Source organism: Symsagittifera roscoffensis, chromosome 8 (assembly GCF_963678635.1).
Source record: "Symsagittifera roscoffensis chromosome 8, txSymRosc1.1, whole genome shotgun sequence".
Lineage (NCBI taxonomy): Eukaryota > Metazoa > Xenacoelomorpha > Acoela > Convolutidae > Symsagittifera > Symsagittifera roscoffensis.
In genome coordinates this window covers 4,541,655-4,553,565 of record NC_087069.1, presented here as the reverse complement: position 1 = coordinate 4,553,565, position 11,911 = coordinate 4,541,655, and the positions used below count along the sequence as shown (strand labels likewise).

At 33.5% G+C, this 11,911-nt stretch overlaps 1 protein-coding gene across 3 annotated transcripts; it reads right to left on the bottom strand.

Annotated features, from left to right (window-relative positions):
- Positions 1–675: 675 nt before the first annotated feature.
- On the bottom strand, positions 676–8,383 carry LOC134853131 (uncharacterized). Of its 3 annotated transcripts, none has more exons than XM_063869076.1 (6): positions 8,008–8,383; positions 6,964–7,028; positions 5,633–5,810; positions 5,324–5,487; positions 2,264–2,418; positions 676–1,135 (listed from the first exon to the last, which is right to left on the bottom strand). In XM_063869076.1, the coding sequence occupies exons 2-6, from the start codon at positions 6,995–6,997 to the stop codon at positions 902–904; spliced, it is 765 nt and encodes a 254-aa protein (XP_063725146.1). In that variant the 5' UTR covers positions 6,998–7,028; positions 8,008–8,383; the 3' UTR covers positions 676–901. The 3 variants fall into 3 exon arrangements, with proteins under 3 accessions (XP_063725146.1, XP_063725145.1, XP_063725144.1); XM_063869075.1 differs by having other exon boundaries at positions 677–1,135; positions 6,964–7,054; positions 7,991–8,383; XM_063869074.1 differs by having other exon boundaries at positions 677–1,135; positions 6,964–7,026; positions 7,991–8,383.
- Between the last annotated feature and the right edge of the window lie 3,528 nt (positions 8,384–11,911).

The following is an 11,911-nucleotide window of genomic DNA, read 5'->3' as shown; positions in this document are numbered from 1 at the left end:
AAAGTGATTTTTTTTTCATTAATTTCATTTTGATTTTCCATCAACTCCTTTGAGTTGTTTGTAAGCTGATCGTTCGAGAGTTTAGCTTGAAAAAGTGTGTTCGAGAGTCGAGCTAAACAGCATTCTTAAAAAAATCTTTGGAAAAGTACCCTAAAAAGAAACCAATTTCTTGCTCGTAAAAAACTAGAAGCAACTAAAACCTTTTCGTGGAAATAAAAGGCTGTCGCCTCTAGAAAAGTACTAATTTGGAAAGCATAAAAAACTTAAACGATTATGAGATTGACTTTTGCTGATAAATTAAAATAGGTAGCAGCTTCAGCTTTATTAGCTGGATCATTTTTCGTGCTACTTCTAACAATTTTTATAATCTAGTCGGAAACCAAACTTTTTGGCGGAATAAATGTTAACTCTGAACTTTTGAACAAAAGATCATCTTGCAGAAAAAAGTTCTTACAAATTTTATCTTAGTTGCAGGTACAATTGAATGAAAAAGAAACGACTATCTTATGCATAAGAGTTCTCATAAATAAAACAAGCACTACTCAAACATTACAAATTATCACCTATTGTAACATATCACCTGACTTTTAAACAAAAAATTGTCAGACAGATCTTGTTACCTACCGCCCTTCCCCCCTAGGGTAACTTGTAACGAAATTCATCCTTCTAAGAAAGAATTGAACTTGTAAGCATTAAGCATATTAAAACTTAGTACCTTTTAGCGAATCAAATCTCCACCTTTTTGCAGAAGGTGATGATGAAAACTAATAAAATCCACGCCGTCCTTATTATTTTTTCATTTTAGTTTTTTTTTTTCAATTCAGTTTCGAAAACGCTATTGAACTTCAAGCTGAAAATTTTATTCTATTTTTTTAGAAGCTTCAGTAAAAGTCAATTGTTTTCATGGCTGGCAAATCCAGGGTTGATCGCGACATATTATTCTAAACTTGAACCAATTGTAGCTAATGGAGGTTTCAATATCAGTTAAGTCAACAGGGAAGGAGAGAGTGGATTGAAACACCTCTGGAAACACGAGGGGTAAGTTTTTGATTTCGAATCCTTCGTAGACAAAAGGGTATCTGCCGAACCCAATTTCAGTGATGACGTTTACACATCTAGAGGCATCCCAAACAGCCTAAAATCAAATATACTTTTTTTGGTTTGGCCTATTGAAAGGTCAATAAATTTTTTGCTCGAGAAATCTCAATAAATTAATTTGACCTATGGGATTTATTAAAAATGATTTGAGCCTTTAGTTTGCGTGAAAACATTTTTTGTTTGCGTGAAAACATTTTTTTGGACAATTTCAACAAATAAGATGATTAAATTTGCTAGTGCAAAAAGATGAAGTTGCTTTTTTTCATCTGGACAAGAGCCAGCTGTTTTTGTTTCTTTTTTATCCCATATAGCTTTTTTGAATCGAAATCATAATGAGTCGCATCTAAAATTAATTCAAAAAAGTTACTTTATTTCTAATTAAGGATGGTATAATTAACACGCCAAGCTCTGTTGCGTTGGCATGAAATTCTACTCTAGTTTCGCTCCTAAGATATGAAAGTTTGACACCGCAAATTTCACTGAATATCGAAAAATTTTATTGTGAAATCCAGAAAAAATTGCATATTTTCATTCGAAAGCAAAAAATTTACAAAAAATATTTACGAGTCAGAGGCGTTGTGTGTAGATTAACATGAAAAGTGTTTCTAAAAGATGTAATAAAGTGAGTGTAGCAGAGTGTAGAGATGCGGTGAAACTTTTTTTTGCTTCCCGAAATGGGCAGCAAAAACCTGTGATATCTCGTCGATAAATCTGTGATACTTCAAGTCTTTCCCCATTAAGGGTTCAGTGAAAAACAAGACATGAAACTGGAAATTTTATAAATTAATAAACAGCGTAACTGATTGTTGTTTCAATGATAGAAAAAAGTCAGTTTATAACCCCACAGGATCATTTACCTAAAATTAGGAGGGGCAGAGTTAACAGATATGCTCAATCAACTGAATCAGGCCACGTTATGAAGTCTGTTTATTGAGTATTTTGGTGCGTCAAAATCAGAAATAGTTTTTTGCTTTTTATCACCAGAATACCACTGTGTTTTTTAAGGGCTGACTGATTGCTAATTTGGTGCTAACCTTTAGTACAATGGAAATGGAAAAAATTTTAAATCAAATAATAAGATAGCTGCTTTTGTGCAAAAAATTTCTCTGAGCGATCAACTCGGGTTAGTTATAAACCAATAATAGCATCGTAGATGTTAGCTTACCTGAATATAATTGAGTTCTTTAATGTTAGTCGTATAATCTGTGAGTTTCAGGAAATATTCTGCGGGTGACATCTTCCTGTTTTCATACCCATACCACTTATATTTCATTGACTGGTCAGTACAACACTCTTCTTCCACGCTACCAATACCCACCCCTGAAATAAACCAGAAAATGATTAATTTTTACCAGTATCGAGGTTGTGGATTTTTGATCAGGCAACCGCGACCAAAAAATTGGTATTTCCATACTTTGCAGACCGAGGCAATATGTTCACAACCGGCGTTATAAAAAGTTTTTGGTTTTTTTTTGAAAAATAAGCTGCCCCCTCGAGAAAAACCTAGATTCGCCCAGGAAAATTGACTTGAGAAAAATGTTTCAACTGAGCTCGACGCAGGTGAAAAAATCGACTGAGGATTTTTTTTACCATGCCGCAGCTAACTTCTTGGTCATACCGCGACTCCGTTTTCGACCACGCTAGGACTTATTTTTCTACTATACCGCAACTAATTTTTCGACTATGCCGCGACTATTTTTTTGACCAAGCTGTGACTAATTTTTCGACCACGCCGCGTCTAATTTTTCGACCACGCCGCGTCTAATTTTTCGATCATGCCGCGTCTTATTTTTCGACCACGCCGCGTCTAATTTTTCGATCATGCCGCGTCTAATTTTTCGACCACGCCGCGTCTAATTTTTCGATCATGCCGCGTCTAATTTTTCGACCACGCCGCGACTGATTTTATAACTATTCCGCGACCCAGTTTTCAACCACGAAGCGACCTTTGATTTTGCTACGTCGCGTCAACAGCTTGATCTAAGTAACGTATAATTTCAAACATATCAATGCGTAAAAAACTAGCATGGTAGATTTGGACACCCTAAACCCCTTTTTCGACTCGCACAAAGTCTTAAAGCGACTAATTTTTCGACAATGCCGCGTTTTTTTCGACCATGGCAACCGAGATACGCTATTTCCAGACTCAGTCCGCGACTAATTTTTCGACCTTCGTGACCGAGATCCGAGATACGGTTTATCCAGAGTTTGTCCGCGACTTGAAAACCTGTCCAGAATATGGATTGTATATGGATACGTTCACCCCAACCCCATATGCAAACACAACCCAATTCAACACGATCTTATTCAACTCGTTCAACACACCACATCATCCCCCGCTCACGTTCATCAACCTACCTCCCCGCCACGCCACTCCGGGGGGGGGGGGTTGGATTGTGAGAGAGGTTGATCAATGAAATTGGAGGAGAATCGAGTGAAGGTTGGTGGGGGGGGGGGGGGGGGGGTCGATTTGGCGACTGGCGGAATGGTGATTGAGGTAAAACAAACTAACTGAAACGCTGATTTGCCTTGAAAAAAAATTATAGAAAAAATAAAACATAAAATCTATTGTGATTTGTGAAAAATAACTAAGTAACTGAACGAGTAACTAAACAAAATAGAGAATGAGACAAAAATTAACACAAATCTGTCAAAATGTCTCACAAAATTCCTCTATACTTGCAAACAAACTACTATAAAAGGTTATTTTGACCTAAAATACTAGATTTTTTTCATTCTTATTGGATTATATTTAAATTTTTTGCAGTTTTTATAAACTGACAACACAATTGATAAAGATTAATGAACTGGCGCTGAGGGTTAAAATTCTCATTACTCAACTGTTGGATCTCAACCTAACGGTTTAGCCCCTTAGCAATTATTGGTAGTACTAACAATTTTAATTAATTTTTGTTCAGGCAACGAAAAACAAATAATTTCTTTAGAAGATTTTAACAAAATCAACTGTCTGGCAACATTCCATTACGATGAGATTTTTCAAGAACCAAAATTATATATATATTTTTAATACGGACATCTAAAATTAAATTATTGTAAAATATGTATGAGGTTGACTATGAGGTGTGTAAATACTGAAGACAGGCACCGAAAAACACCTCTCAATAAATCGATTTAATATTTTCATGGAGAGATAAACGAGTGATGGTTTTAGCCTCATTGGTATTCTATTCTTTTATCGAGCTCAAAATAGGTACAGCTATCTAAAGTTTCAGAGCTGCCAATTGTTTCAATTTTTTAATTGTTCATTTTTTATAATTGAGGATTGCAATTGGTTAAGAAGAAGGTATCGACCTTTCATTTTGTAAAACGATAGAAAAAAAGCGTACATCACATTCGAGGAGTTGAATTACCCTAGTATTTTGTAAGATTCTTGAAGAGGAATGCAAGGCTTGCAAAAAAAATTTCCCAGAACCTTGTAGAAAGTTCACTGATGATTTATTATTTATAATTTTTGCGCAAGCATCTTATTTTGCAAATTTGTTAATTTTTTGCCAATAACTTTTTTTCTAGTGTTAGTATGAAACTATCTGATTTAGTTCAAAAACACTTAGAACACTTGAAAAGCATTTAATTTACAATAACAATAAAAAATAGAGAAAAAAAGCAGTAGGAGATTTCAAAATCTTGTTATTTTCTAGTCAATGAAATGCAAATCTTACAAGGAACTTGCTAAAAAAAACAAAGGATGATGCCTTTTATCCACATTTTTTGCAATTTATCTGACCAGTTCATCTTCCGAGAGCACTGGGGTGGGATTTGGGTCAAATTGAGGCAAAGTAAGTCCAACTTGTCGGATCCACCTTCCAATTGCTGAGCGCATTTTTGTCTTTTTCAATTAAGTTGGAGTCATTTAGCCTCATTAAAAAAATGAACTGTATTCAATTAATTTACTACATGAAAAAAAGAGTTCACCTTACTAGAGCAACCCAATTTTGACATTTGGTTTCTTCTACACACACAAAATTTAAGGTAAAATCACCATAACTGAGTTACCTTAAAAATTTTTTTTAATTATTGTAAATTTAGCCTTAATTTACCTCAAATTTACCCCAAAAAATACAGTTAAGTGCAAACATACCGTAATTGTTAGGTTGTTGTAAATTTTTAAAGTAATTTTGTCTTCAACTTTATGTGTTTACGACACTAACGGGAGAATGCTATCATATTATGAAAAATGAAGAGTCAATATCAAAATCGTGACTACCATTTTCTCTCAGGTTGAACATGTTATTCTGCCGCCACCATTGTCGGATGATGTTGCTGAACTCCACCGTTTTCATCTCTCTATCCGTGTCGGCCATACTGGAGTTAACTGATCGTTCGCGTTCATCAAACACAGTTTTGTATCCATATAAACAGTAGTACTTGCTAGATTTCACAAAAAAAGTTATTATTTTATTTGTCACATTTCAAATTAAAAATCTTTCAAAAAAATTACTACCAAGTCATCAAATATTCGACAAGACTGATGATAAAAAAATTAATGAGTAGGAAATAAGTTTAAGTAAAATACTTTTTTAGTGAACATTGTCTGGATCTGGAGTGATGGCTTGCCCAATCGGTCTGAACTAGCTGCACTGGGAGCACAAAAACCTGAGATCCCCAGTTTGTTGGAATTTTGGCCGAGTCTTGCCTCCATGATAACATTTCAATATTTGAAGAACTTGATGGCAGGATACATTGCAGTGAGACTAAAAACAACAAAAATAATTTACAAAATTTTTGGGTTCAATTGAATATAAACTGATGGAAACTCCTTTAGTGAATAAGTGTAATTTCAGAACTTAGTAAAAATCTGACGCGACTCATAATTTGGTTGTATGTTTTTTTCTGATCGGTCCTACGTCTCGTAGTTTTTACAAATTCTCTTTTTCTAATTTTTGAAATTATTACAAACGTTTTTTAACCTTTGATTTTTGATTCCTGAGTTTTGAGCTGTTCCAATGAAAAAATGATTAGGTTGAAATGACACCCTGTAAATTTTAGCTTTGAAGTTGGTTGTGCACAGTATTTAAATTACTTTTGCTAAGATAAAAATTGAGCTCTTGCAATTTTCATAAAGTTGAAATAGACAGCTTGTATGTCAGAACAAAGCAGCGAGTTTTCCGATTGACCATTAACAGGTTTTGAAATTTAGTTTAAAAATATCGATACCAATCAATCTTGAACTGTCAATTTGAAAATTTATGTTTTATAAATTGAGTCATAATGCGATGAAAAATGACCAGAAGTCCACCTAGATTCAGTTTGTAGGGGTTTTGATTGCGGAATAGTTCACGGAATATTTCCATTAAAAGAAAACTATAAAATGTTTGCCATTCATAATTGGATTCAAGCTTTGAAGAGTGCATACATTAGTCTCAGACATTGCCGAATGATCGACATTTTACCCCAAAACCAAAAAACGTCATAGTTAAAAAAGGGTCTGAAAAAATACGCAAGCAACTATACACCGTTGATTTTGCTTAAAGTAAGTTTTTAACAAATCAAATGTTGTAAAAATCAAATGAGAACTCAAGGATTACTAGTTTTGTGTTATCAACTGTACTCATTGTGTTAAATGGCTTCGTTTCATGTTATAGTATCATTAGTTTCTGTAGCAAATCTAAAATGTTTTGGAATCAAAATTGCATTGAGTTTAAGCTGGCACAAAAAGAATGCGCGAAAAGCTTCAACGAGCAACCGAATGCGCGAAAGCTTTCAAACAGTCAACGTTTTCTAAAGTTTCTGAAACTTTTTTCCAGGTTGTTTGTTTTTTTAAGCTAATTTTCGTTGAAAAAGTTTTGATTATTTTAATTCTGGCACAAGAATGTTCGATCAACTGCTCTGAAAAAATTTATTTACCAGTTAGAAGAAGATGGAAGAAACAACGGCCCATTTTGATTAGTGTATACTGTTGTCGTTTTTCTTTTGAGACGGGTAAAACTTAGTGCTGCTGAAACATTAGAAAAAAATCATCCAAAATATTACTAAATTAGTAGTTAAAACTTCAAAATGAGCAAATTTTGTTCAAAAAACTGATGATGGTTGTAAGTGCGTAGATTAAGTTTAGAAACGTAAAATTTTGAAAACCAGAAGGCGCCTTTTGACAAATTTTTCTTAAAAAGGCGCCTTCTGTTTTTTTTTGCACCCTTAAAAACTAACTTTCAAAAAAGTTAGATATGAAATAAGCAATTAAAGCTTGAGATGGCTGAAAAGGTTATTAAACTCTGCTAATCAATTGAATGTCACCATAATTATATGTCACTATAACCAATATGTTTTTATTTGCATCAAGCAGAAAAATGTTCTACGCTTCCTTCCAAGGCTGTAAGTGGGTACATTTAGAACTAAAAAAACGAAGGAACGTCAAAAAAATGAAACCAGATCAACGACTTGGCCATTTTTTCATTAAAAATGCCCTCTGTTGTAAGTGATACAATGCACAGTAAAAGATTAGCTTTCAAAAGTTTCAGATTTCAAAGAACCAACTGAAACTTGAGATTGCTGACTGTGTATTAGTCTCTGCTCATCAAGTATATGTCACTATTTTGCTGCTCCTTGAAGATAAACGTTTATGTTAGCCTTAAGAAAAAATTGTCAGACGCTTCCTTCCAATTTGATTTGAAGTTTAGAGTAGTTTTTTTGGCTGGAAAACCATTTTTCCTGTTTAGCTCAATTTTTTGGCTAGAAATATTTGTGCAAGAAAAACGGAAAATTTGAAAAAAGTTGCCCGTTTTATACTTAGTTTTTGGGCATCATAAAATTCTGATAGATGGTAGTTGGTGTTTTCAAGTTGGTACTTTTTTCTACCGATTTTTTTCCGGAAAAAAATTCGGCTGAAAGTTTGCTGGCAACAGAGAAATAAATGAAATTGGCAGCATAGTTTTACCCGTCTGCACTTTTCCTGATATAAATCAATTCAGTATCCAGGAAATTGATAACTAGGATAACTTTAATACTCGATCGTTCTATCTATGAAATTGATCACAAGGTTCTTGAAAGACAAATAACCCACAATTGCTAAACAAATGTCAGAAAATGCGAAAGTTACCAAGATTTAATGACGCATTTTATATTTGTTTCAGGTCATAATTTATTAACTAACTGATCTTGTTAGATATAGAGGTACATTATGATACCAAATTGTAAATTTTGTAAAATTTCATCGGATTCAGCACAAACATTGTTCAATTAATGGGTTTTAAAAAAGAGATCAAGGGAATTCTGTAAACTGAAAGGTCAAGGATTCAAAACGGTGTTTGGGTAACTCTGACTCAAATGACCTACAGGCTGAGGATGTCTTACAATTTGTACCCAAGTGCAGTTGGTTTGACCCTCTTTGTTTTGACTTTCGAAGTCAATAGTCAATCAAAATATCAGCGCTCGACCAAATAAAAATAAACGAGACAGGATTCGGAGCGAGGCCCAAAAAACACAACATAAATCGAGCGGGGTCGAAACTCGAAAGATATTTAAGTTGTTCAATAATCAAAACATATTGAAGTTGTTCCCTTACGGTTGATCGCTCACGGTTGTTCCAATATGAAAATTCGGCCTAATGCCGTGAAAATCTACCTCAAGCCCGATCGTTCCGTGGTAAAACAAAGTCGGTAAAGCATGTTTCTTTTAAAATTAAAAACCAAAAGTTTTATTATGATAAATTTTGAAAGTTTGAATTTCGTTTTTTTTTCTAATTCAAGAATAGTCTGGTTTTTGTAAAGTGTGTCGAAAGGGGTTGAAACTTTAAAAAGCTGCTTTATTGACTATGTTTTACCGCGGGAAGATCGGTCTTGAGGTATATTGTGACCACGCTATGAGTTGGGTTGAGAAGAGTCCAGCTCAATTTTTTGGACGGTACCGTGAAAAGATATCTTGCTTGGTTCGAGAACAGTCGAGCACATCTTTTTAGTGATGAAGTCAAAACATAACTGCATTTGATCGTGAAGGTACAAACACACCAAATTTTGTGCGAGATGATCGGAATGTATCATACCCTAGTACTTTGCGAGCTCTACTTTCAAGTTTGGGCTGCAATTACTCCCAGTCTTCAACCAAGCTATTGATTTCTAAAGGCATGCGTTTGTGTTTAGAAAGGGCATTAGAAACTATTTTTAGAAATTCAGACGCTTTCAATTACTTTCATTTTTTTTGAAAAAGCTGAACAGAAAACCACTTCATCAGAAAAATTTTAGTCGTTAACATATTTTAAGAGAAATCCTAATCTTTTTATACGTCTGTGGGATTATATCTAGTAAAGATGTTAATTTATTCTCTTCTGATGCTCCTTGTTTTCCATTTTTGGCTTGGTGTGGTTTTTTTGCTTTTTTGATTTTTATTTTGTTTTTGTAACTTCCTCTCCCTTTTTTAGAGAAAATTTCAAAATAGGTTGATAGTAGCTAATGGTTGCTACCAAGTTCACTGTCACTTCCAGTCAAGTTCAAAAAAAAACTTTATATCAACAATGTTTTTAGGGAACTGTGGAAAACGTTTTTTTTCTTCTTTTTTTCACAACTTAAGGTCATATAACTAATAAATGATGTTATCAACCTGATCAATTTATCTCGCAGTTTTGAATTGCTTTAATTGGTACAAATATCTCAAAAAACTTCATTCATTAGTTAAATTATTGCTTGTGTGAGAGCAGTGTTTTAAAGATAGCAAAATAAATTTATTTAACACCTTACCTCTATTTATACATTAACACCTTACCCCTATTTATTTAACACCTTACCCCTATGTAACTCAAAAAACCAAAATACAGAGAAAATGTATCACTAGCATTCTGCCATAAAACAATTGTGGGGCCAAAAAAAAAAGATTTCTAGTTTTAATATCCATAGAATTACAGATTCAGTATTTTACACTAACAATCTAATTTCATAACTTTTTGTCTTTTATGAAAAAAGTGATTACAAAAGGTCAAACTTGAAAACATGACTTGAAACCACGAAAACTTAATTTAAAAAAATAGAAGTTTTCTCATCGTATACAGAAAATAAGTATTTAGAAACTCAATTTTTGTTCAACTTTGATCGCAAAAGCAAAAAAAATAAAGCAAAATTAAAACTTTGTTCATCTATTTAGTCTTGTAATTTTCGTTTTCAACCATATAAATTCAGAATGAAAAAAATACTAGTCATACAATTATCATATATGAGAAAACGCTAGCCATAGATTTTTCTTGCAATTTTTCAACTGTTTAAAATGCCTGGGCCATAATATGAGATTTTGTTGATTAACCATTGTATAACCCCGGGCAGGATGATTATTTGCTCACGGCAATTCAGTTTTCTGATAACATGTTTATAGTACGCACCGATGGCAGCATTTCAACGTGCCGAAAAGTCAGTTTGCCGAAGCTGTCAACCCGCATAGTTCCCTGGATTAAAATTGATTAAATTTCAGTTTTGTTTCTTACCATGGTCCATAGAAAAAAAAGATTATAATCAATTGAAATGAATTATTCAGCTAGTATTCGAAAAGCATTGTACGTTTTAAGCTAAATATGGTCACTTAATGTTTAATTTCAATTTTTATCTGAGCAACTTTTTTTTCTACTGTTACTATATTACTTGATTTCTCGTTTTTTTTTCGTTTTCACAATGTTCTGATTGCAGCCTTCCACCCTTTCAGACACACACTTGAAACAAAAAAATCCATTTTGTTGTGATTTTCTACTCATTATATCATCCAATATAATGGATTTCAAATGAATTGTAATGCGATCACTTTTTGCCGGAAAAAGGATTCGAATCGCCTTTGGTTGTCTGAGCGTAATATATGAATCGGTTGTGTTGAAAAATTTTTAGACATCGAAAGTTCATTTTAATAGCTTTTTTTCACCTTTCCGAGAAGCGTTGTCAGTTAACCGAAAGATAGATAATTTTCTGTTTGATTGGCTGCATCTTTTCAAGCGCTACAGCGTTGCTGCTCGCATAAAAAATTTCGATTTTATTTCACTGCTGACTGTATTGCTGCTAACTTCTCAATTTTGCACAGCTTATAGACGAAAAAATTGTAGAGTAGTGTAGTGGAAGAAATTCAAACGTGCTTTTCAGACTGAGATACATATCATCTTGTCACTTTTGTCTGTAGTTCTAAATATGCAATTTCAACTCGGACAAGGCTGCTCGTAGCCAGGCGAAGCCCTGTTTGTTCCGAATGCCTTTTAAGAATTATGGAGCAAAAAAATCACAGGAAAAAATTGAATGTAGTAGAAGAAATTGAAAAAAAAAATTGAGATTTTTTTTGAAAATTATCCCCCCATGCTTCATATTAAGTACAAAGTAATAGATTTCGTTGCTAGTAACATATCATTAATAACAAACAAGCTTCCTTCAACCAATTTGGAACGATTTCTAAGAAGGATTAAATCTAGCCTACGCGTTCATAGCGCGAAATATATCGCGCGTTAAATGTCCAAAATTGACCAAAATGGCAATCTTTAAGCCCGCAAAAAATGATCACAGGTGAAATATCTTTTCAAATTTAAGCTCAGGACAACAATACGTTTTGATTTGTAATTTTAAAAAAAATCCGTCAAAAGTGGCTAGTTAAAAAATCGAAATTTGTCCGAAAAAAACCACCCGAGCACAAATATTTTTTTATTTTTGTTACGAAAGACGGAACAAAAACAAATTAACTAGTTTTTCATCGCTTTCGGCAAATTCATAATTCATTACCTTGGTCCATCACGCGTCGATTTGTTTTGAATCGGAAAACCTTTCTAATAATATTGATTCTAGTTTGCCTAAGTAGATATAAAACATATATGAGAGACGATGGTTAAACACTAGGTGAGGACTTTTGC